General features: G+C 41.2%; 1 protein-coding gene and 1 long non-coding RNA gene across 3 annotated transcripts; both read left to right on the top strand.

Moving 5' to 3' along the window:
• The first annotated feature begins 641 nt into the window (after positions 1 to 641).
• LOC125343644 (holocytochrome c-type synthase) lies at positions 642 to 15,664 on the top strand. 2 transcript variants are annotated; one of them, XM_048336157.1, is made up of 7 exons: positions 642 to 793; positions 1,316 to 1,460; positions 5,980 to 6,131; positions 9,370 to 9,518; positions 10,061 to 10,180; positions 13,286 to 13,372; positions 14,230 to 15,664. In XM_048336157.1, exons 2-7 carry the CDS (start codon positions 1,355 to 1,357, stop codon positions 14,426 to 14,428), a joined length of 813 nt encoding a protein of 270 aa, XP_048192114.1. In that variant the 5' UTR covers positions 642 to 793; positions 1,316 to 1,354; the 3' UTR covers positions 14,429 to 15,664. The 2 variants fall into 2 exon arrangements, with proteins under 2 accessions (XP_048192114.1, XP_048192115.1); XM_048336158.1 differs by having other exon boundaries at positions 647 to 852.
• On the top strand, positions 8,101 to 9,023 carry LOC125343645. The gene is made up of 2 exons (XR_007209358.1): positions 8,101 to 8,689; positions 8,791 to 9,023. It is a non-coding gene; the product is annotated as an uncharacterized LOC125343645 (long non-coding RNA).
• Positions 15,665 to 25,224: the final 9,560 nt, after the last annotated feature.

The raw sequence follows: 25,224 nt of genomic DNA, 5'->3' as shown, positions 1-25,224 counted from the left end.
AAGGGGTGGTTGGGAAGTGAGGTGAAGATGTTGAAGGGATGACACAGATGAAGATGCATTGTATACATAAATCGCTTTGTTAAATGTCAAAAATTCAATACACAACCTAAAAGTTAAGAATTAAGTGAGGGAAAGGGTGGGAATTGAGGGGCAGATGAGAATGTTGAAAGCAGTGACATTTGATCAAGAGGCACTGTATTAAATACACTGCTCTGTGTAATGACAATGCCTTTGTACAAGTACTTAAAGAAAATAAAAACATTAAAATTGATAAGCAGGGAAAAATGTGAAATTCAAACCTTTAAAATTTTGAGGGGATAGCATTTTTCAAAAGCTCCAGCAATGTAATAACTCCCTCAAAGCAACCCCTCTACTACATAAAGTTACAGATAAGCGGTCACATAAAGTTACAGATAGGCGGTCAGTCTCTAGAGCAGCTATTGGATCCCATTGAACTCCCAGTCAGCTCTGTGCAAGTTGAAAAAGGCGCCTGGCCAGGTGGGGCGGGGCTAGAGAGCAAGCCCTGGCGTTCACGGGCCTCCGTACGTAGGAGGCGGGACCGCTAGCCCTGATTGACAGAAGTCTCTTTGCTTCAGTTGGCGGTTCGCCTCCCGCGTCCGGAAATCCCGCCTTCGGAAAAGGAAATTGCCGCACGCTGGCGTGCCGCCGGTGACCGGGGAGTCTGCGGTGACCCAGGGTGAAGCGGTTGGCGCTCGGGAGTCGCTTCCCTGTGGGCTACAGTTGAGGAGCTGTGGCGGGTCCGCCGCCGGGAGCCGCCTGCGGCAGGAATTAGGTGAGGACGGGTGTGCTTGCTTGTAGCCGGTGCGGGTCGGGGACCAGGAGCTGGAGCGGGTTTGACGCCGCGGTCAAGACCGAAAGCACCTTGTCCTTGGCTGCGCTTCCCTCCGTTCCCTCCCTCCTTTCCGTGTTGGCTTCACAGCGTTCCGCGACCCCCAGCTCCTCGCTAAGGCCCGAGCTGGGTTTCGAGTCTGGGGTCGGTGGGTTTCTCCCTCAGCCGCCCCAGTACTACACTGCCGTCCGCACGACCGCACCCTCCTTTCTGACAAGGTTTCTCAAAGATCACCTCGCCCCTGATGCTGAATCTTTTACTTAGAAGCGTACCGCAGAGGGGTGGCCTAGGTTTTTCCCGTGTTCTCAAAGGGGGCAGTGTGTTAAAGCTGTGTCTCAAAGGACGGGAGCTTGCTACAATCCCAAGGGATGAAGAGGAAGGACAGAGGTCGCCCAGGGTAAGAAGAATAAGGAGCTAGTCTGAGTGTAAGCCTCAGCATTAACCCGTCTCTTGGCTTTGTGGCAGCTGGAAATTGGAGATTGGGATTCAACACTGATCGCGATCATGGGTTCCTCAGCATCTACTCCTGCTGTTACTGTTCAGACCTCAGATACTCCAGATCGGCAGCCAGCATCGCCGCCTTCCGGATGCCCGATGCGTGAAAGGAAAGGTAAGTTGCTCTTTGTGTACAAATTCAAATAGAACTCTTTACAAGGACCAAGAGGAAGAGGCAGTGTAGTTACTTAGCGAGGCACCGAAGTCTGGGAAGGAGGTGCACTGGGGCTGGTCCTAATTTTGCCTCTTACTAGACTTGTATGCTTGTAGGCAAGTTACCTGCTCAAAGTTTCTGTCCATTAGTTATAAAATGAGGCTATAATATCCCACAGGGTTTTCATGTTGAGATAGTGCATGGAAGCATAGTGATTGGTTCATATGGTGGTTCTTTAAAAAATTAAGTAGTTGTACAAAGGGGTTACAATTCAAGTCAGATTATGAATACAGTGCATCTTGATTTACCCTTCCATGGTTCAATAGGGGTGAGAAGTGCCATCTTCCATGTTGTCATACATTTGTGGTTGTCATGACTGAGAAGAAGGGTACTTTTGGCATGGAGTGGGTGGAGACAGAGATACTGTTATGCACCCAACAGTGCACAGATCAGCGCCCCTTTCCCCCCAACATAGAATCATCTGATTCCACATGTTAACAATGCCAAGGTTGAGCAACTTTAGCTGTCTCTGAATAAATGTAGCTCCTGTTTCTGTTATAGTACTCAGCTATGTAAAATGCAGCTATCCCAAATGGACTTGTGTCAAATTCTTTCAATGCAAAAGTGGAGTGAAAAAATTCTCTTTTACTGGTTTTTTGTATGTGTCAGTACTTGGGCTTGGACTCAGGGCCGAGGTTTTCTCCTTTGTTTGTTTTTCCCTCAAGGTTGGAGCTCTACCACTTGGGCCACAGCTCCATTTCCAGGTTTTGCTGGTCGATTGGAAATAGGGGTCTCACAGAATTTTCTGCTTGGGCTAACTTTGAAGTTCTATCCTCAGATCTCAGCCTCTTAAGCAGCTAGGATTAGAGGTGTGGACCACTGGCCCGGGGCTTCAGTCTTTTACTTTTTAATTGGTGTATGTCTGCTTTAAGATTGTTCATATTATGTTCACCTTAAATTAGTAGGTTGTAGAGGCGGAGGCAATGTGGCATGCTGAGTGCTAATGCATGCAGTGCAACTAGCCCACTCTTATAGGCCATTGTCTATTCTGTGGCACACACTACTAGGTTTTATTCATCAGTTTCTGCGTTGAGAGAGAAGTAATAGTGAAAAAAACACATCCTTTGCCTGACACATTCTCATGTTTATAATCCCTTGTGGTAGGGGTTTTCCCCTATCGTAATATTAAATCGAAGTCACATGGCTAGTAAGTGGCAAAGCTGATGAAAATTGTGTGACCTTGAACAAGGACAAGTCCAGGGCTTTTCCAGCATTTCTTCTTCCAGGAATTAAGGCACAGATCCGACAAAGCAGGTGTGCTCCTGCTCTGAGCATTTGTTCCCCTAGAGAGATCAAGGATCTGGTTTGATTTTACTTGCTATCCTCCAGAGCTGTCAATCTGGCTTACTTGTATTATTAAAGAATTGGGTATTTGTAGCACATTAAAGGGGTTGCTGGTTATATAATGTGAAAAATGTAATGCAGTCTTCTTCCTGACACTCAGCTGGGATCAGTGTCCTGAGAGGGTAGTAACCTGAGTAGAAGAGAGAGAGAGAGTATTGTAAGTCTGCCTTCACTCCTAAAGTGAGCTACATAAAGTACTAGGGAATGACCTGGGAGTAGAGGGCCAAGGAAGGAAGTGAAAGGAGACTCATCTTTTCTGTGTATGACATCTAGCATTCAGTATATTCTGTAATTCTTGTTACTGAGAAAAGGATTCCATTTTAGAGTAGCTGTTGCCCTGGGCCACAGCTTTCCAGGCCCCTGCGCACTCTCATAATTCTTAGACTGGCTTCTCTGGCTCTGTCCTGGCCTAGCTCAGCTTCCTGGCTCTTTGGGCAGTGATTACCTTCTCTGCCTGCTGCTCAGCTCCTTCTGCTCACACTGTGCCACTCAAGAAATGTCAGATGCTTTGCACTGGTGGCTCAGGCCTATAATCCTAGCTTCTCAGGAGGCTGAGATGTAAGGATTGCGATTTGAAGCCAGCCTGGGCAGGAAAGTATGTAAGGTTCTTTTTTTGGGGGGCGGGTATGGCAGGTCTGCAGCCTCAGATTGTAACTCAAGACTGCAGCCATGTTTATTCTTAACTTCCAGCTTATATGCAGTTTGAAAACCAGAAAATAGCATAGGCTTAAAATTCCAGAACACAAAAAGGCTTGGAGTTAGCAATACCCGACATAGCTAAAACAGGATGAGGTTGGTTAACATAAGAATGGACTCATGGCAGACATAGTAAAGCATTTCCGATTTTCCATTAAGCCATGTCCTTGCACGCCCTTGAAAACGCAGCCAGAGGTCAGAATGAGAGCTGCAGGCTCGGCTCCCAACAAATTCTATAGTTTCTACCAGTTTCTCAAACTCAGTTTATCATTTATAATGAAGGATGGGAGAACACACATGTAAATAAATAATTCAATGTAATTCTTAAGGCTTATAAAGCTTTGGTGAGTGGGAGTAGGTCATGGAAGCACAGAAACCTTCACTGAAAGGATGTCATTTGGCTTCTTCAGCCAAGGAGGAAAGAAAATTTGAGGAACAGAGCAAAATATATAAAGTTAGGAAAATGTAAAACAACACACTTCACTTGTGAAACTAAATCATTAGATAAGGCAAGACCAGGAAGCTAAAGAGGCAGCGTGCCAATCTCAGACCCACCTACCTATTCCTCTACTCACCCCACTTCTATAGACATAAGACTGCTGATGGTCCCCACACTACGGTAAGTGTTTAGACAATAGGACAAGTAGGCAGTTGTCTTCTCTATGACTCACCTGTCACCTCAGAATCCTGAGGTAAGGTTCTTTTTTTAAAATTTATATTTTTGTTGTAAAGGTGATATACGAAGGGGTTACAGTTAACATAAGTAAGGTAATGAGTGCATTTCTTTTCAAATAGTGTTACCCATTCCCTTGTTTTCCCTCCCCCACTGGCTGCCCTTTACCCCTACTTGTAAAGTTTATTCATGAGGAAATGGAAAGACTTGGGAAAAACAATCATGCTAAGTAAAGTAAGCCAGACCTAAAGAAACAGGCTTCATGATTTCCCTCGTTTGTAATAATTAGTATATGCCTAGGACAGTCCTAGCAGAGGATCACAAGAGCTCAATAGCTATGTACATATGACCATATAAAATGATGCTAATTGAAACAAACTCCAAGATACAGAAACAAGAGGGTTTTTTTTTTGTTTAGTGTACTGTTTTCAATTATTTCTTTTTTCTTTCATTTTTTTCCGTCTGGTTTATTCCCTGTGGTCACTGTTTTTTTTTTTATTTTGGTACCCTTTGTCTTGTTTGTAGGTTTATTTGGGGAAGGAAAGGGGAACCACAGAAACAGTGGGACAAAGAGTGAACCAATGCAACAGCAATACTCACTAAGCACTGTGTTGAAAAGTCTGTGAGATTCTTATCTCCACTTAACTACCAAAAATGGTGGAAGTAGAGCTGTGGCTTAAATGGTAGAATGCTAGCTTTTAGCAAAAAAGCTCAGGGGTAGTGTCCAGGCCATGAGTTCAAGCCCCATGAACAACACACACACACACACACACACACACACACACACACACACACACACACACACAAAAACATCTAGCCCCCCCCCCACCCAAAAACATCTAGGCCCTACATGGATTGTGGAACATTTTCTTTCATATATCTGTCTTTTCTTGCGAATCTTTCTGTGTACTGATAAGGAATAGCCCCTTGGCTAAGTGGTAGGCTCCTGTGCCTTGTTTTATAAAGCATAAGCAGAGTGGTATTGACATTTTTCTCCATTAACCTTTGTGAAGTCTTCTCTGCTCATTTGTGCACCCTGTCTCCACTACCTGGATGCCCAGACTGAAGCGGAATCCTGATTGGGGTAGGGCTTGTTTGCAGTTAATTGAGGGGAGTTAGAGAGACCTAGGGAAATGTGGTTCATCCTCCACTTAAGTTTCTCTTTCAGATCCCACATACTGGTTCTAGCAGGTGCCTTCTAGGGGCCCCCTAGTGACACTATGATATGGGCAGCACAAACTCTCTGCTGGGAAGGTTTTCTTTCTTTTTCTTTGTTTGCTGGATGCATGACATAATCAGAGAACAAGCACGTTTCTTGTTCAGAGAGAAAGTACACTTGTAGAGCTGACTTCTAATCTTGATAATTTTAGGATGTTAGGTAGCTTAGTCTTTGGGAACTTTCAACAGGAAAAACCAAATTTTTCCTGTTATGTTTAGAACTTTAGCTCTTATTTATGTGTGAAAATGGAAGTAAGGAAAGTGAGAGGATGAGGGAGAATTATGAAAAGGGTGACATTGATCAACATGCCTTGTATTCATAAACTGTTTTGCTGAATTGAATCCTCTCTAGACAACTACTTGAAGATAGTAAACAAAAACAAAAACAACAGTGTTGGGGGGAGAACTTTAGCTCTTTAGGGCTCAGTTGAAAAAGCCCCAATTGATGTCATACCATACTGATGACCCTGTTTTAAATGATTGTTTCAGGCTGCCCAATGAAAGCAGCAACATCTGATTCAGGGGATGAGAGCAAAGCACACTCTGTGCCTGCCCACCAAGAACGTGCCTATGAGTACGTGGAATGTCCCATTGCTGGTGCTGGAGCTAAGAGTAAGGAGAACCTGGATCCTTCCAATCTGGTAATGTATACTTATCCCCTCTCCCTGGGGCATTTTATACAGAATTCTTCCATAGACTTCTAAGACAAACTGTAGACTGCTAGGATCAATTCTTCTTTCCTTTGAAAATAAAGGAGTTTGCTATTTCATACAGAGTGGGAATCTAGACTGTGTAGACCGAGGACAGTTTTTCAAGAGTACCCAGAAAAGAATAAGGAAAACAAAGAACCAGAGTAGTTTTGTAGGAATAAGCTCTACCAAGAATATTTACTGTACAAGAGAGTTATTAGATGGCACCAGGAAATTCCTCAAGAAATATAGTTAGAGGTCATAAGGCATTTTAACATTAGTAAGCCTTGGAGGTGTGGTGCTTCTTTAGGCATAATTAGGAACCAACCTGCGTAATAATCACTAAAGTTGTGCAGTGTCATGTGGCTGCCAGCAAGTCAATGCCATCAAGAAATGACTACACGGTAGCAGTTTTATGATAGACAACAGAAGGAATTATGGTCTCAGTTTAATGAGCAGACAGACTTGGGTTTATACTTTAAAGAACCACGAGATTCTTCTTAACATTTAGAAATTTTAATGAACATTTTAGTGAACTAGGCAACACTTGAAGGTACTGAAAATATTTCTCCTAGAGAAGAAAAGATGTGGGGGGATACATAGGAGTGGAAATATGCTCTAATGGCTTAAATCTGGCCCAGTGCCTGTTTTTGGAAATAGAAGTGTGTTGGCACACAACCATACTCATTCCTTTACATATTGTTTGCCACTGTTAACATACTACAAGGAAAGCAGCATATGATTGGAGTCACATGAGACTGGAGGGCTCACAAAGCCAAATTCCCAAGATACACTGCAGATTGCTAGGGTAGATTCTCTCTCCTTTGGAAATAAAAGAATATTGCCTATCTGGTTCATTTGCCACTGTCTGCTGGGCCAGATATTTGAAGGCATATATGAAAGACAAGCTTGGTGCAGTGCCCAGGGACAAGTGGGTTGTACCCACATTAATGTCTTCTGTAGGGCAGTAGAGAATGAAATTTGGTGGCATGTGTGTCTGCATGGAATGGGCTCCCGAATGAAGCAGTAAATGGCCTGTCTACTGGAAGCATCAGTTTGTAACTACATAGAATACCCTCAGTGTGCTGGGGACTTTCTAGGTTAAAAATTGCAAAGATGCAGAAGGCACACTTTTTGTTCTCTGGTTATTCACATTCAAAGAGATGAGAGAGAAGAAGAAAAGCAACTGTAATTTGGTATGGTTAGTTATGGGGGATATCACAATATTATTTGAAAAAGACTAATAATACCCAGACTTCAGGAATAGGGAAGGAGCTGTCGTCAAACCTCATGGATGACCCTGCCATGCTATAAGGAAACTACTGTATGGAAGAAGTTGACTGAGATGAGGGTTTCTTACCCTTGGGGCTAGTGACATTTGCAGCTTGATGATTCCTTATTGTGGAAGCTATCCATACACTGGAGAATATGAACCAACATTCCTGGCTTCTACCTCCTAGATGCCAAGAGGACCTTCTTTTTTCAGCTGTGACAGCCAAAACATCTCTAGACATTGCTAAGAGTACTAGGAGACCACTGGTCTAGATTAGGTTAATGGCCTCATGCAGGTATGGAGAACATCTGGCTTAAGGGCCTGTATAAGCTCTGCAAAGTCATATTTTTGTTTCTTTTCAGCTGCCTGTAGCCATCTACCTATATTGATAATTTTGTATGGCCCATTAACGATGTTATAAATACCCAAATGGCCCTTGGCAGCAAAAAGTTTTTCTACCTACCACTGGCCTAGTGGTTCAGAAGAGATTTAGAAAGAGTCTTATTTTCCCTGGTCGTGGGGCCTGAACTCAGGGGGGTCCTAGGCACTGCCCCTGAGCTCTTTGCTCAAGGCTAGTGTTCTACTTCTTTGAGCCACAGCGCAACTTTCATTTTTTCTGGTGGTTAATTGTAGATGTCTCATAGACTTTTCTCCTTGGGCTGCCTTCGAACTACCCTCAGATCTCAGCCTCCCGAGTAACTAGGATAACAGGCATGAGCCACCAACACCAAGCTTAGACAGACTCGCATACCAGGTTCCATTGTGTGTAATGAGAATATTAATAACAGCTAACTTTGCTTTCAGGCATTTCTGTAGTATTTGAACTATGCACCATATGTTTTCTCCTTTAATTATAACAACTTCTAGTGTTCTCATTTTAAGAGCTAAAGATAGTGGGAATGCGAGCAATTTCTCTCACATGATTCAGCTAGGAAGTGGCAGGGCTAAAAGTGAATACTACCACCTCAGAACTGGATCCTTAAATGTACTGTGGTGACAATGTATGTACTCAGTGCAGTGCTTACCTCACACAGCTCTCCTGTTGTCATTTTAGCTAGGGACCATGTTGTGCTGGAGACTTTTAATCATTCATATGTATCTGTAGGAAAGTCCTTCATATTTCTACTGGAAACTGTTCTAGGCCCATTGATCTCAACTTGGGGTGATTCTTCCAGCTTGCTATCTGGAGACATTTTTGTTTTTCACAATTGGGGAGGATAAATACTACAGGATAGAGGTCAGGGATGATGCAAAATATTGTGCGATACTCAGATTGACCCTTGTAACCCCAAATTAGCCAGCCCAGAAGTCATTGGAGCCAAAGATGAGAGACTTCAGCCTAGTCTAAGGTGTAAGCAGAATGCTGTTGCTGACTCCTGTCTAAAAGAGGTTCTCTGTTACCTGCTGATTGGACTTTGTTGAAATACAAATATTCATATGTGATATGTTCAGCTCACAGGGGTAAAACATAAACAGGATCACAAAAATAGAGACTGTTTCAAAAGAAAATAACAATATACAGACAGTCTGGGACTTTTCCTCAAAAGAAGGACTAGTCATTTGGGAGAAGCCAGTTATAAAAAAATACCTACAGATCAGATTAATTTTTGCTACTTTTTTTCTTGATGACATTGCTTCTAAATTTGTTAAAAGGGGAAAGACTAAAAATTAACCACAGTGTCTATTCGCCATTCATGAGAACTTGAGCAATGAGAAATAACAACTTCAGTATTCTGACTCTTCAAAAACTGCCAGAAAATCTGCAAGGTTTGAAATTTTGATGTCACTGGTTTAATGGGAACTTGTGCTGTGCATGTGGTATATTGCTTTCTAGTAAGTACTTAATGATCTTGCTTGGTTTGACTTATGTCATATTAGTAGCATTTTCAAAAAAACGAATCCACTGACTTAATTTAGATGCCACCACCTAATCAAACACCAGCCCCAGATCAGCCGTTTACATTGTCTACCGTCAGAGAGGAGTCTTCCATTCCAAGAGCGGATTCAGAGAAAAAGTGGGTTTATCCTTCCGAACAAATGTTCTGGAATGCAATGTTACGCAAAGGGTAAGTAAGTGAGCATATTTGTCAAATTTACCTGAGAACTCAAAGAGGTTTTTACCTCCAAAACAGAGTAATTTTTAATGAGTTAATGAGCTTAGAAGAAGCAACTGAGTTATCAGAGTGTAAGTCCAGGGCAGGGCTCAAAGTCAGGGTTCTCCAGAGAAACAACCAACAGGATGGGTATGTATGTGTAGGGCAAGGAGAATAGAAAGAGATTGATTGGTCCATTAATTGAGATTTATTGGTTGATTATCTTTAAGTAGTTATGCAAAAGGGTTTCAGTTCAGCATGTCGCTTTAAGAGTGCTGTGGTTCCCTTTAATCTTTAATATTTGATTCTAGTCTATACATAGTAGCTTTGGATTTATAGCACAACTGCAGCATCACGAGTAAATCTTAAAAACGAGTCTTAAATCCATTAAATTTTAGAGTAAAGGAGCATTCTTAAGTTTTTCGTAAAAGACAGTAATAATCATCTTGAATATGTGGACTATTTTTTTTGGCATTATTAGTGATGAACAAATTTTACCAAATGTTCTTTCTTAGGTGGAGGTGGAAGGATGAGGATATTAGTCAGAAAGATATGTACAATATCATTAGGATTCATAATCAGAATAACGAGCAGGCTTGGAAGGAAATTTTGAAGTGGGAAGCCCTTCATGCTCAGTAAGTATGTTGGATATCTTAACTTTTGTTTTTCTTCCAGCATCTTTTAAAATTTCATATCAGCTTTTTGGAGTGTTAATGTTTTATTCAAATCATTTTTTACTCATTGATATAGCAGTCACATTCTTTTGTTGAGAGATTCCTTCTCTAGTCATGTAGAAAACAGCAATGTTTTTGATCAGGCTTACGACTCAGTGAGTCTAGAATGCAGACAGAAAGAGCAGACATGGGGGTTGTCTCTCTGCTCCTTGATGTCTAGAGCTTCCGCTGCCAAGGTGGCGATCAGGGATAGCTTCATTAGCCCTGGGTAGAATTCTCTGAAGGTGTGGCCGTTTTCTTATCTGACAAGCTGGGCTGACCAGGACATTTACATGTGGCATTTACGTGTGGCGGTTTCAGCCTTGTCACATCATGGTGACTAGGTTCTAGAGTCTCAAAAGGCCCCAGGAAGACATTGTCTCCCTTTTTCTGACTTAGAGCCCCAGCCTCTTGAGAAAGCTCCTATTTAAGGGTTCTTCCTCTCATTGGGAAAAGGATGGATGTCCACTGAGAGCAGTGCATGTGGAATGGTAGGTACTTAAATGCCATCTGTTCCAGGAAAGTTGTGGGGGGGAAGATTTTTTTTCACTCAGCAGCATTAACTGACTAGGACTAACCTTAAGGAGATATATTAGCATGGACTCCTTTTCTAGCACAGTTGTGTTTGTTCCCAGAAGTGGGATCTCAGCCGATAGGAGTGGCTTTCAACATCACGTGGAATGTTTGTCACAACTTTGTGCTAGGCCCACCCCCAGAGAGACTGACTCAGCTAATCCTGCCCAGAGTGGGGCTCCGACTTGCCTTTTTTGGGGTGATACTGATGCTGCTACCGCCACTGCTGCTGTAAGGATTTCAGCTCCAAAAGAGCAGGGCAGGCTTGTCTCCACAAACCTCCATATCCTTGTTCACATTTCGAAGTCATCACTCAGTGGAATGAATCAGTTTGTTGGCTAAAAAAAACATTTATTTGATCTTTTAGAAAAAGTTTCCTTTTTAAAAAACAAGTATTTACACTTCACACTTTCTATCAGTAGCATTTTTGGATGCCATTGTCTTAGGCCTTGGGATGGGTGCAGGTAATGACACTATAACCTCAATCCTTGTCATTAACCTCTGGCCTGGAGTAGTCACCCTTCCAGCTTGATTCTGAGGCAGCCACGAGAGTCCACAGTGACTTAGGTTGAAAGTAATTAAGACCCTGCCCATCTACTTGTTGAGGTAATACAAGGTACAGACAAGACACCTTAGTTTCCAACAAAATTAGATAAGGCATCAAAAATGAAAGGTTAAGGTCTTTAGGGGAAAGTTTGCCTGCATCAAGTTTCTTTGTTTGTGACAATTTTAAGAAGAGATTTTAAAATGCAAGTCTTTTTTCTTTTTTGTTGTTTTCTTTTTGTCTTGTTTATTTGTTTATTTGTCTTTGGGAGGGCAAAAAGGGACACAGAAATGGAGGGACAAAGGATGAGCAAGTGCAGCAGTGGTATTCAGCAGACACTGTGGAAAATGAACTCTACAGCTTACGGGTGGGGATGGGAAGGACTCATCATCCCCTCAGGAATTTCCTAGTCAAGGCCTGTGGGTAGGACCTTCAGCTTGTGTGTTGTCATTTACTTAAGGAATAGAGAGTCATCCACAATTTTTCTTTCTCCATAAAGTCTGCTCATTGGTTTGAAGTGAATCGAGTGTGTTATCACATAATAAGTAAGGGGAGTTGATTCCAGGACCCCCAAAGATACCAAAATTCACAGGTATTCAAATCACTTGTATAAAGTGGCTTAGTATTTGCATGTAATTTATACACATCTTCCCACACATTCTAGTAATACCTAAAGTAATGCCAATGCGATGTAAATAGTTGTTATGCTCTATTCTATTAAGAGAACAGTGACAAGAAATAGTTTATAATGCTCAGTTCAGACTTAGGCTTTTTCTTTGGTTTGTTTTTATTTTCTGTCTGTAGTTGATTGAATCTGCAGATGTGGAGCTCATGAATATAGAGGACCAACTATATAGGGTTTTTTTTATGTAAATCTGAAAAATTCCCCACCTCTTTATGTAAAAGAGAAGGTAGGCAGTACAATCAGCTCACCTTATTCACACACTTTTTTTCAAGTGGTTTTGACCACAGTCAAAAATATTTTTTTAAAAAATCAAAAGTTTCAAAAACAGTTTTATATTCCTTTGTATGCCTTACATAGCACAGTTGATTCAGAGAAGTCTCAGTTGGCCCCGTGTTACAATCAGATGGGTTCAAATCATTGTGTGATCTGCTGAATATTTGTCTGCCTTAATTTTGTGAAGATCTGCTTCCCCCAAAGCAAATGGTAACAAAAAAAGCAAGGTAAAAGTTAATGGTATTCTACCCAGAATGAGAAGGTTATGTATTATGCTTAATTTATGTGATAAAGTGAAACTTTTCGATTTATTGAAAGGCAACATGTCTTTAGCAGAACTTGGGTAGCTTTACATGAAAAATGTGTCAAACCTCTGTAGTATTCTAGAACATGAAATAAGTTTCAACTTTTGGTGAGTAGCAGTATTAATGTGTACAAGAATAATTTTTGTGATAGTAAATGGAGCGTACTCCATGTGATTTTATATTTTGGATGCTCAGATTTTATGTGTGGTGTAAGTAAATTTCAAGTGCTGAACTCTGTGCATTGTGAGCATTCCTGTGTTTTTCTCAGTGGCGGTCTTATTGGAAACATATATCCGTAGATACCAAATGTCTACTGTATATACCACTTGTTTGTTTTGTCTTAAGCTGTGTCTGTGCACAGGCTCCAAGTGGAAAGGCCCGGGGTTCCAACTCTGGCCAAGGAACGAGTCATGTGTCTGCAGGAAGAGGGCTTCTCACTCAGGGAGTGAGATGTACCCAGTTCACAAGGAAAAAATGTCTTAACAAAATGGGTCCAGTTTCCTTGAATTGTTTTAGGTGTGTCCGTTTTCTGTAAAAGTGATAATATGTGAAAAACAGATAGGAAAAATGTATATTACTCAAAAACTAGAGCATCATCTTTGTCAAAGGGAAAAACACATTTTAATAGATTTACTTTTATTTTTTAGTGAGTGTCCTTGTGGACCATCATTGGTCCGATTTGGAGGTAAAGCCAGAGAATATTCTCCAAGAGCAAGAATTCGTTCCTGGATGGGGTACGTACGTGTCAGTGTGGAAATGGTACATTCTTGAGGTTATAGCCAACTTAAAAAAAAAGAGTTTTAGTAGGGATTTTTGTGCAAAAGATTAGATTAGGGAGAAAGAGAGAAACATATATCTTGCTCCTTACGCAGTTACAGACCCAAAATGACAGCTGTTACCTGCTGCCTTTATCATGTTTGTGATGTCTAGCAATTCCTAACCATTGGACTATAATTCTTGAGTGATCAACATGGGTGTTACTTTTTAATCCTCTTTCTGGACCTACCTGGATAATAGGTTGAGGCTTCGTTTTTCAGATAATCTCTTCTTACTATCTCTACATGGGCAACACGCTTTTGTCATCAAATCCCAAGTTTGAGAATGGCAGTGTCATATTCCAAAAGTCAGAATCTTGTTCTAGATTGCTTCCTCTCGTTGAGTTTTTGATCATTGGTGGGCAGTTATTAGGGTGTAGTGGCTAGCTTCCTATTTAATTCTCCAAGGATTAAATTGAGCTCTCTTCTAGATTCTTGGATCCATTTTTATGATCCTTTTATGGTCTTTGGTTCAATTCAATGAGGGTTCCTCCCTTTTTCTTCCAGTGTAACTAGATTTTTAGCATACACTTGAATTTCTGCAACTTCTTAGCCTGGACTGTGTTTTCCCCCCTGCGGTCCTATATCACAGCTTTCCAGTGTCCTATTCTTTTCTCACTGTAGCCTGGGATTCTCTGAGTCTCACCTCCCCAAGTTAGATTTTTGGTACCGAGAGCTGTCATGTGCTGCTTCTGGCCTTTCTCAATGTTTAAAGAGGGATCGAGTGCATAGCCAGTGTTTTAACACTTGAGTACATGCTGCTACTTTTCTTCCAGGTATGAGTTGCCTTTTGACAGGCATGATTGGATCATCAACCGTTGTGGGACCGAAGTTAGATATGTGATTGATTACTACGATGGAGGCGAGGTCGACAAGGACTACCAGTTTACAGTCCTAGATGTGCGTCCTGCTTTTGATTCACTCTCAGCTGTATGGGATAGAATGAAGGTTGCTTGGTGGCGCTGGACTTCATAACTTCCAATTGGTTTGCGATGAAAAAAGTTATGAGATACTTTTTTTCAGAGAGATGCATTATTTTCCTCAAACTGAATTGCACTCATGATGTCATAGGATTTTAAGTGTAAACCATACCTGATTTTCCACTTACTGAAGGATGCCACGTTAACTTTTGAGTCACATTTGCCTTGCAGTTTATGAACAGATTATTTTATGTTTTCTTCCCACTTTATGTGGGAAGCAATCCTTCTTTTTCTTTAGTTGTGATATTTCCTGTGTATTTTATTTAGAAAAGTGAACAACCTCCGAAAATGAGCTTTTACTGAATTGATGACTGCTGCTGTTAGCTTACTATTTTCTCAGAAATACTTGAGATGTGAGAACTGAAAGTCATTGTGAGTGTCATGAGCTATAACCTCGTCACCTAGATGAACTCAAACTCTCCCTGATAAATAAGAAGTAGGTATGCTTTTTTTTTTTAAAGGTGACCAGTACTTCTAAAGTCCCGACAATCTAGTAGTGATCCTACACAGAATGCAGAGGCAAACACAGAAATGTACCCAGCAAGACTAGCTTTCCAAATTCGTATTTAGATGAAATTTTGGACAGGACTTCATAGAAGTTTCATTTCCCAATGAGGTAATGATGCATATGCTTCAGAACATTCAGTTTTCAAATGGTTTCTCTTTGATTTTGGTGTTTGTAAAGTGCAGTGGATCCCCCAGAACAGCTTTCATTGTCCTAGGCACATTATCCCAACTTTTGAGTCCCATCCCCACCCTCAGACTTGCTCCCAATTGACCTAATCCAAATTTTGAAAGCTTAGCTTTCACAATGACAGTGATGGCTCCCTTCTCTAACACATGATTCGATTTGGCTGTTAAATTCATACCAGCCTTTTTCTCAGAGGTAGAATGTTTGCATCAATTCACTGTTCACTTTGTTCTTATGTTAAGAAACTCTAGGTTTACTGTTGAAATTCCTTATATCCACAATTCATAAACTGCTTGGTCTCAGCATGTTACAAATTACTGTTGTTTCTTGAAAGTGTTGATGATAAGACATCTTCTCATTTATCTTGAACAGTGTTAAGCAAGTGGAAGGAGTTGGCAGTCAGTGAGTAATTTAGTATGGATTTCTTTGTTGTATCAGTTTTTTGTGATGTTTAAGAAAATCCAACAATCTTAAACTCCACATGTTAAAATATTTGTATATTTTTAAATAAAGCTGCTAGTTAACAAGTTTTGAAAAGTTTTTCAGAGTAACAGTTACTGTTTTTTTTTTTCACATGTGTAGTCCTTAGAAAAGTAATGTTAGTCTTCGATCTCTGAACTTGAGCCAGCCCTTTTCCCAGTGTCACATATTCTTAAACTGTATAGGAAAATAACTAGAAGTACTGTAAGATGATGTCTGAGGCTTTTAGAACAGAGCCAGCAGGTAGCAAATACTAAGTAACTCAGTGACTAGAAAAGTGCGAGCCTGGGACAAGGCTAGAAATAAGTGCTGAGACTGTCCACAATCCAACTATCCTTTGACTCTACTTTCCCAAGAACAATCTAGAAGGTTAACATTACGCTCTAGTCCTGATTTGTGTCAAATTTAAAAATTATCAGGTATTTGGGTTCTTGGCCATGTTACTTAAAATCACTAATGAAAAAATGAAAAAAAATAAGTACAAGGCGACATTTGGTTAGTAGTATGCTAACCTTACATAGCCATTTGGCTGAAATAAAGATGATTAAGCTCTTCGCCTTCCTCATCTAAACTGCCAGTGTAAATGCAGAAACTAGCTAAATAGGAATTGTTAGGGAGGGGTTTAAAGGAGACTCAAAACATACAACAAAGCTGGGAAGCACTGAGAAAATATTGCCCAAATCCAGGAGACCCTTTGGGTCTTTGCTTTGTAGCTGTTTCTTAAATGCACTGCTTAAAAAAAAAAGAGAGAACTGAAATCATAGCTACTGTGCCATGAATATGGTGCATGTTAGTAGGATGAGGTAGTGTTATTTACAGCACACAGAAAAGCATATGGCCTCGGCTCCATGTTGAGAAACTAGGGAATACTGGATGATGTTTATGTGCATCCACTTAAAATCTAACATGTAATCATTTTATGATTTCCTGTTCCAGCTGGGTTTTTTAAAATGTATGATTCAAAATTGTTCAAAGTTGTACATTATGGCATTATTTGGGATTTAGTTACCTTTCCCCTGCAGCTCTCTCCCTGTTGGACTTTTTGCTGGGAAGATGCTTTTCCAACTTCTGTGTAGATCAGGGTCCCCTGGAAAGCTTGTTAAAACCCAGATGGCTGGGCACCGACCCAGAGTGTTCCTTATCCTGTAGGGCCAGGACGGCTGAGAATTGGCCTTCCTAATGAGCTCCCAGGAGATGTTCATGCTGCTGCTGGTTTGGGGGTGGTTTGAAGCCTCCTTTTTCTCTGGCATCCTTCAAGGCCTTTGAGCTTCCCCTCACCCCCGCTGTTGCAGTTGTGCTTACAGTTGCTTGATAGTCACATAGCCATGGGTCAAGTTGGAGGTAGGAGAGCAAATTTAATGGAAATTGGGTGCTACTTTTCTTGTGTTGCTTATTCCCTATTTCTTCCTTAAAGCCACGCTGCTGCCTGCAGTTCTGAACGTGGCATCATTTTACCATGGTTTTTCCCATTTTTTTCGCCTTTGTTGTTTGGTTTCGGTATATGTCAGTATTGGGGCTTGAATATAAAGGCTTTGGGCTCTCCCTTGGTCCTTTGCACTCAAGGCTGGCACTCTACCACTTGAGCCACACCTGCACTTCCCCTGTTTTCTTTTGGCTGGTAAATTGGAAATAAAGGTCTTATGGAGGGTTCTTCCTGGGCTGGCTTTGAACCATGATCTTCAGATCTCGGCCTCCTGAGTAGCTAGGGTTGCAAGGCTGAGCCATCAACAAAATTTGTTTCTTGGAAAATTCGTTTTCCATAACTTGTCGGTGATGACCATGGAACAGGACAGTGGGGTACAGGCAGTAGTCCTCCAGATTGGCTTGCAGGAATCCCTGTTGTCCTATGTACTTGCTACTCCGTGTGTGTGTGTTGTGCTGTCAAAAAGAAAACACTTTGGGGGTGGCCACTCCCTTGAGTAGGTGAGATATTTTGTGTCAGTGTAATACTAGATCTTTGCTTACTGTCTTAGTTTGCCTGGGTGACCATAACCAAATGCCAGAGATGGGATTAGCTAATATCACAAGAATATGTTCTCTCACAGTTTTGTAGATAAGTCTAGCCATGCTCTCCCTATGTGTCTCTGTTCTATAGCTTTCTTTTAGCCTACAGCAATTCTGTGGTTTTGTGGCAGTGTAATGCTAATGTGCACTCCAATTTCCTCTTTTTTTTAGGACCCTAGTTTTACTGGAGTAAGGTCTTTCCTAATGAACTCAGCTTGATCATATGCAAAGAACCTATCTCCAAATAAAGTCATGTGGGATTTCAACATCTTGTGGGAGGGGATAACACAATTCAACCCATAATACTTGCACAGAATGACAAGGGCTTACCACTCATAGAAGCCAATACCATCACATCAAGTTTTTGCAAACAGCAAGGGCTTTATTGAAGGCTGACTAATGAGACAGTGGACATGCTCAAATGAGTCTCCAGCTGATTGGTAGTAAGGAATTGGAACAGTCAGTGAGGGACACTGGATTTGTTGAAACTGGGAGTTTTGTAATAGTCTGCACTCATTTCCCCTGAAACTGGTGGATCATTCTTATCTGTCCTTCAACTACTGATGCCTCAGTCTTGTTCTGTTCTAGGTCTGTAAGACTCCTCATTTCTCAGGTTCCTCAAGGCTTTCAGGGTTATTTTACATTAAGTCCTAGGATTCTTTCTTTACCTGTGTCTTGGAAAATAGGAACATCTCTTGGGAACAAGGAAGATTGCTCTTTTGTGGCTTGGTTTTGACATTGCATTTTGATGTTGAACTAGATAGGTGTCTTAGAGTGAAGGCCGCTGTAATGAAACATCACCAACTGGGGACTTTAAATGAGACAGCAGTTTCTTCCAGTTCCGGAGCCTGACTGTCCTAGATAAAAGCATGACAGCTTAGCTGTCCAGGAGGGCCCTGTCCTGTGGCTGAAGCAGAGAAGTCTAGAATCTCTTTATCAGGGCGTTAATTCTATTTCTCCATCCTCATGACTTAACCACCTCCCAAACATTCCCATCTCTTAAACCAGTCACCATGAGGGTTATGAATTTTGAGAAGACACATGCACTTGGGTCATAGCAGCAGGCAATTCACATAGTAGTTCATGTCAAAGTAAGAAACCTCAAATCTGTTAAGAGATAGACACAAATGGAAGAAGTGTATAGAAGGAAATAGGGGAGTCAGTTTTGCCTGTCAGACACATGGACACTTGGGTAACAACAATGCCCCTTTTCATAATTTTTTGAAATTATATTGATGTTGTGGGGGAATAAGGAATCTGAGTTCTGATGCTCCTTGCCATTGGCTTATGAAATGGTTCCAGACCTAGGCCTTTTTACTTCTTTGTTAAAGGTTTCTTCCCCCTTCTTATTACCCAGCAAATTGAATGAAAATAACAATAACAGAGGACTACCCTTGTAGAAAAGAATTAAAATTTCAGGACAGAGTTACCAGAGAATTCAAATAAGCATACTCCTTTGCGACCTGCTATGGAGCTGCCCTGATTACAAATATAACATCTCTGGTTTCTGCCAAGCTCTTCAGCTGCTCACTCTACTTCTAGAAACTCTTTGCTGTTGAAATGTCTTAGTCACATTACAGGCAGCATTTTGTGCTGTCATGGGCATTTCTCTTCACTCCAGGAGAGAGATGATTTGGTAGATAGATACATGAGTCTTTTAAGTCATTTGCTCAATAACTTACGCTTTGCCTACCAGGTACTAGGCACTGGGACATTTTCTGGACTTGTATACAACATCAGTTGCTGTTCTTACAATAGTCTTTCCTTGGCTGAGCCGTCCTTGAAGCCAGATTTAGACTTGTCTTATCTATCATTCAAAACCTGCAGCCCTGCTCTGGGGTGAGGAGCCCAGGATCCTGATAGATTTCTTTTGTTGAAGGGAGGATAGTCAGGACAGAGAAATAGCTCCAGCCCTAAGTCTTGTGCCATTAAAGTTACAATTGAGCCAGGCACAAAGGGGCTCAAACTTGTAATCCTATCTATTCAGGAGGCTGAGATCTGAGGGTCCATTTTGAAGCCACCCCAGGCAGGAAAGTCTTTGAGACTCTTCTCTTCAGTTAGTCAGAGAAAAAGCTGGAAGTGGTGTTATGGCTCAAGTGGTAGAGTACTAGCTTTGAGCAAAAGGAGCTCTGGGACAGTGCTCAGGCCCAGAGTTCAAGTCCCAGGGTTGGCAAAAAAAAGTTACAATTGAATTGATTTTGTGTTCAATCCCAGCACGTCATCTGTGTTGGGACACTGAGAAAGCCAAATGGTATCATGGAATGGCTGGAGCAGTACTTTGTTTTCCTGACTTTTTTTGTCCTTGTCTGTTTCATGCGTAGGTTGTTCTCCTATCCCAGAGGAGACAGAAAACTTCCACCATGTCTAACAGAGATTTAAGAGACAGAAATGTTCCAAAGCTAAACACTTTCCATACCTTTTGAGAGTCAACTTATGGCTCAGACTTGGCAATTTCTTTCACTGGAGAAAGTATGATAGCTTTCCTCAGTTTCCCTGTTTTCACCTCCAGTCAGGTCCTTGAGATCTACTTGTGGAGAGCATTTCAGGGTGTCTCCCAAAAAGGAGAGACCAAATGAAAGTTTTTGCAAGGATTTATTTTAATAGAATGGTGTTAAAAGAGGGGAAAATGCAAGAAGAGAAACATTTCCTGTTCCTTGTGCTTTCAGGAAATAGGAGTTAAAAACCCCTCATATATGTTGATTTGACAGATTGTAAGTTGATAACTATCAATCACTTGGTCTAATGAAGTTATCACATGGCATTTGTAGCAGTTTGAAACAGAAGAAAATTGGAAGACACTGCTAGACTGTAAGCCAGTCTAGTTAATAAACATGTTAATTTATATAATTATTAATTATAATTCAACTCATTCTCTTTCATGATTTTACTATCTAAATTTTTAAAAATTAAGGCCTTGGATTTTTCATTGTAGCTTCCATTTTTCTTATTTTCAGTAGGAAATAGACAGAGCACTCACCTCCTTGAAATGCTACAGTAATGTTGCCAGTCAGGTGAGAGTCAGGAACTGTCCCAACTCTTTCCCCCAGAGACTCCTGCTGATCCCTTTTTTCTTCTTTGATGGTGGGACTAGGATTTAATTTAGGGTCATTGAAGGCATTCTACAACTTGAGCCACACCTCTGGGCCATTTTGCTTTTAATTTTTGAAAGGAGTCTAGAATTTATGCCCAGACTGGCCTTGACCGTGACCCTCCTATTTATGCTTCCTGTGTAGCTGGGATGAAAGGTGCATGTCACTGCACCCAACAATTTGTATTGGTTGAAACGAGGTCTTGAGGTGAACTTTGTGCACAGGCTGGTCCCAAACTGAAATCTTTATGCCTTGCATTGCCATCTTGAGTCACTGTGCCCTGGCTTGAGCCTTGTTCTTTCAAGAATGAGACAGAACTCTAATAAATAACCAAAGTTTCATTCAGGACTAAATATCCCAAAAGCAAGTGGCACAGTTGGACATCTTGTGACCCAATCCTGGTTCCACCACTTTCTAACTATTTGACATTGGACAGTTCATTTGAAGTTCCTATGAGTCAGTCATGCCCTGTGGAAAATTAGGATGTTAGATAAGTTAATGTATGAAAAACATACATTAACATTAGGGTGGAAGTCATTTATAAATGTTAGCCAATAGTACCTGCATTCCATGTGTAGAGATGTCCTGTTTTGTTTCTAAAATGATCTCACAAGGTACATCAGTTGCGCTGCCATCTGTTGACTATTTGCCATATGGCTGGCTCTGGTCTAGGTATTTTCTTATGCTATTCTCAGAGCAATCCTGGGAGTTCAGTGTATTATTGCCTGACTACTCTTAAAAATAAAGGAAAGGTGCAAAAGCTTAAGAAAATTGCCAGAAATCACCAGCAGTTAAAAGGCAAAGAAGTAGTCAAGCTTTGTTCTCCCCAACTCTATGGCCCACCCCTTGAGATAGTGATTTTTTTTCAGTACCTGAGTGTTTATTGAAACCTAACCAGAGAGCACAGAAATATATACTCCTTACCATTTCAATCGTAAGAATGGAAAGGCAAGGTGTCATGAACCACTTTCTCTTTCCCATATGGCACAGGACTAGGGGGCAGTGTGTCTCTGTGCTTGCCACTAAGCTTCTCCTCAGGCTCTTACCTTCCAATTTTTAAGAAAATAGACCCATATCTCTGCATTTCCTAGGAGTTTGATGGCCTTGCATGTTTTTCTCCACTGAATAGTAAGCTACTGTTTCTGTCTTATCTGGCTCTCTACCAGTACAGTCCACAGTAAGGTACTTGATTGTGTTTACATACCTATGTTCAAACACATGACAGATGTCAGTCCATAGGGAACAAAGAAAATGATTGCCCCCACCCTCAGAGGCAGAGTGGGAACAATCTAGATAAAACCCTAAGGCAGCAGAAATAACACAGAACTATATTGTTCATGTGGATACCTCCTGATTTTATGGGATGGGATGGTTTGAACTAATTCTGCACGGAAAATAGTGTGTGACTGAGAAGGAAAAGCAGAGGAGAGTGTTTGATGTCCTTAGACTGAAAATGTGAACTTATATCCTATACGTGATAATGGGAGTTTTCTGTACTTGACCAGAGTTATGTTGTAGGGCCTTGAGAGGCTTCTAAGGGATGAAACTAGATTGTAGAGGGTGTGGTTGTCATCGTGAAACATGGACTTTGTCGTGTTGACCAGTGGAGGAGAGGTTTTCACTGGTTTATAAGTAGTTCCTCCCTCTGACAAGATGAGCATTTCAGTACTATAAGCAGTGGTCCTGTGGAAGGGTAGAAGAACCAGGCTACTAAGTTATCTAAGAGGAAGGGGAAAAGCTAGTGAGGCATTGGGAATGGACCAAGAGGAGATATGCACACTAGAAGGACAGCAAGATTAGCACCCAAAGTATGAAACAGGAAGAAGTACTCTAACCAGAGAAGAGAGTGCTGGCTGTTGGGAACATGGCTCAGTGTAGCAATAGAAACACACAGATGTTTGTTCAGGGCTGTTGTGGCACCAGAATATCAAGCAGATCATTAGAAACTGATGAGGATATTAAGGGTGGAGATTAAGGTTGCCAGATTTAGTAGACAGGTGCTCAGTTTAAATTGTCAAGCAAAGAATGTCTGTTGAATTGTATGTCTCCTACAGTTGTTCAGAGAATGAATCCCATATATTAAACACACACACATACACATATTTTTTTGGGCTGGTCACTGTCTCTGCACCATCCCTGAACTTTTGTGGGCAAAGCTAGTGCGCTCCTGCTTGAGGAATAGCTCAACTTCTGGCCTTTTTGGTAGTTAATTGGAGATAAGAGGCTCATAGATTGTCTTACCTGGGCTGGCTTTGAACCATGATCCTCAGATCCCAGCCTTCTTAGTAGCTAGACTTACAGGTTTGAGTCACCAGCACCTGGTTTATGAATCATAGTTTTGAGAATATCCCCCAGACTTTATATGGGACACAGTGACGGTAACACACTATTGTGTATCTCACATTCAGATTGAACTGGCCGCACTGTATCTTATTTGATGACTTATACCTGAGAGGTGCCAAGGTCAAGTGTCCTGTGATCCGTGTACCTGTCCACACCCTGGCAGTAATAGTGGGACCTGTGCCTGGGCTGGGTAGGGCTTTTCTTACTAACCTTGGGACATTTCCCAAGCAAACTGAGATGAGTTGATCACCCCAGCCGAAAGGGGATAATGGTTGGATTGAATTTGAAGAATCTTTTGACCCTTTTGAACCTTAGTGGATTGAGGTCCATGTCAGGTTGGGGGCGAGGCTGCAATCCAGAGGCAACTCTAGACTGCCATTCGTACCTAGATTGTGTCCCCCCAAATCCCAACCTTTACAAAACTTGGTTTTGTATTTTTCTCTTGCAGAAATTTTACTGTTGACTTAGTTGTATTTGAAAAATTCTCTGGCCAAGAGGGCCTATTTTAATCTCTGTGGGATTCTTCTTCAATCATATCCTATTCTCTGGGTTCAGTAGAATCTCCTGTAGTTTGCTTATCAGACCAACAGACTCCATGGGCTTGGACTTTGTTCTGACATCTCTATATGCAATCACAATGCTGTTTCTCTGCCTAGCAGATGTGTATTAAAATGTGCATAAGAAAATAAGCAAGCTGAGCAACACGCTGAGCTTATTTAGAAGTGTTTTTTTCATTTTACACATACCCCATTGCTATAAGATTTTTTTTTCCTCTAAAAATCCACAACAAACGTATGTTAATAAGTACTTAGATGGATTAAGACAAATGCATATTAGGCTATTTCTGCCATCACCATTCTGGCCCCTTTACTAGAGACACAAAAACAATAATTATTCACAGACACTGAGACATCTGCAACACATTGCAGCTTTCTTTGTGCTTCTAGCATCCCCCTATTCCCTTTTCTGGGCTGATACTGGGGCTTGAACTCAAGGCCTGGGTGCTGTCCCTTAGCTTTTTCACTTAAGGCTGCTACTTGAGCCACAACTCCAGCTTTTTCGTGGTTAATTGGAATAAGTCTCATGGACTTTTCTACCTGGGTTGGCTTTGACCTGTGATCCTCAGAGCTTAGCCTCCTGAGTAGCTGGGATCATAGGCATGAGCCATTGGTCCTGGCTAGGATCTCTTTGCTCACTAGGAATTGAACAGCACGGTAAAGGATTTCTGTCCAACTTGAAAGACACTGACTTGTTTTTTTTTCCTTGTCAAATACAATACTACATAGTATAGGGTATTTCCAATGACCTCAGTAACTTTGGGTCTTGTGTGTGCTTTAAAAACAATTTATGTCCCTGTATACATCACCTTTACAATAACAATAAAAACTAAAGTAACAGGGATAAAAACATATTAACTAAAAGAACTATCTTGTGAAAAAAACAACAGCTTCTGCTTAATATGATTAAAGACATTGAAGAAACAAGCTTTTATTTACCAAGCTAAAACTTAAGTCATGGGCTTAAATAAAGAGAACGGATATTGAGATCTATACAAAAGATAGTCTAAACTGTTTTCTGTGCTGCTTATTTTAGATCTGACTATTCACAAACTTTTTTGACAGATACTAATGTCATTTGATCAGAAATATGGTGAGAAGGGGCCTCATGTGTTAGATGTGCCAGTCTGGGAGGAAGGGCAAGAACTAGTCAGCCCAGGGTCCAGTTCAAAGCAAGAAAACAGGCACATGATGGGAGTGGGTGGTACCTACAGGCCACTATCAACTGGCATTTGTTGCGGGTCTTGTTTGTAACTTTTGGTTGGATCTGGGAAGCCTGGAAAAAAACAAGATGAGCCAGCACGTCCTTGCAGAGTCTGAGCTCATAGTGTTTGTTAGTGCTGTTCTTGATGGCAGAGCCTGATGATCATATAATCAATCCCTGAACATGACTCATTACGTGGCATTTCTAGAGATCAGTATTGTGGCCTTGAAGAAAATTTGGCTTCTAAGGCCTATAGATCAGATGTAATTTAAAAAGACTGCATTTAGGGACAGTAGGTGGAAAACATAAGTTTCAGTTATGTGGAAAAATAATTTTCCCCATGACGATTGAGGAAATCAACCTTTACTTTGCAACACACTTCTGCATGCTTTAGTGTCACCAAGTTAGTGTCCCCCAATCATG

This window comes from Perognathus longimembris, chromosome 28, assembly GCF_023159225.1.
Source record: "Perognathus longimembris pacificus isolate PPM17 chromosome 28, ASM2315922v1, whole genome shotgun sequence".
Taxonomy (NCBI): Eukaryota; Metazoa; Chordata; class Mammalia; order Rodentia; family Heteromyidae; genus Perognathus; species Perognathus longimembris.
Note: the sequence above shows the minus strand (reverse complement) of the source record. Positions and strands in the feature narration are given on the sequence as shown.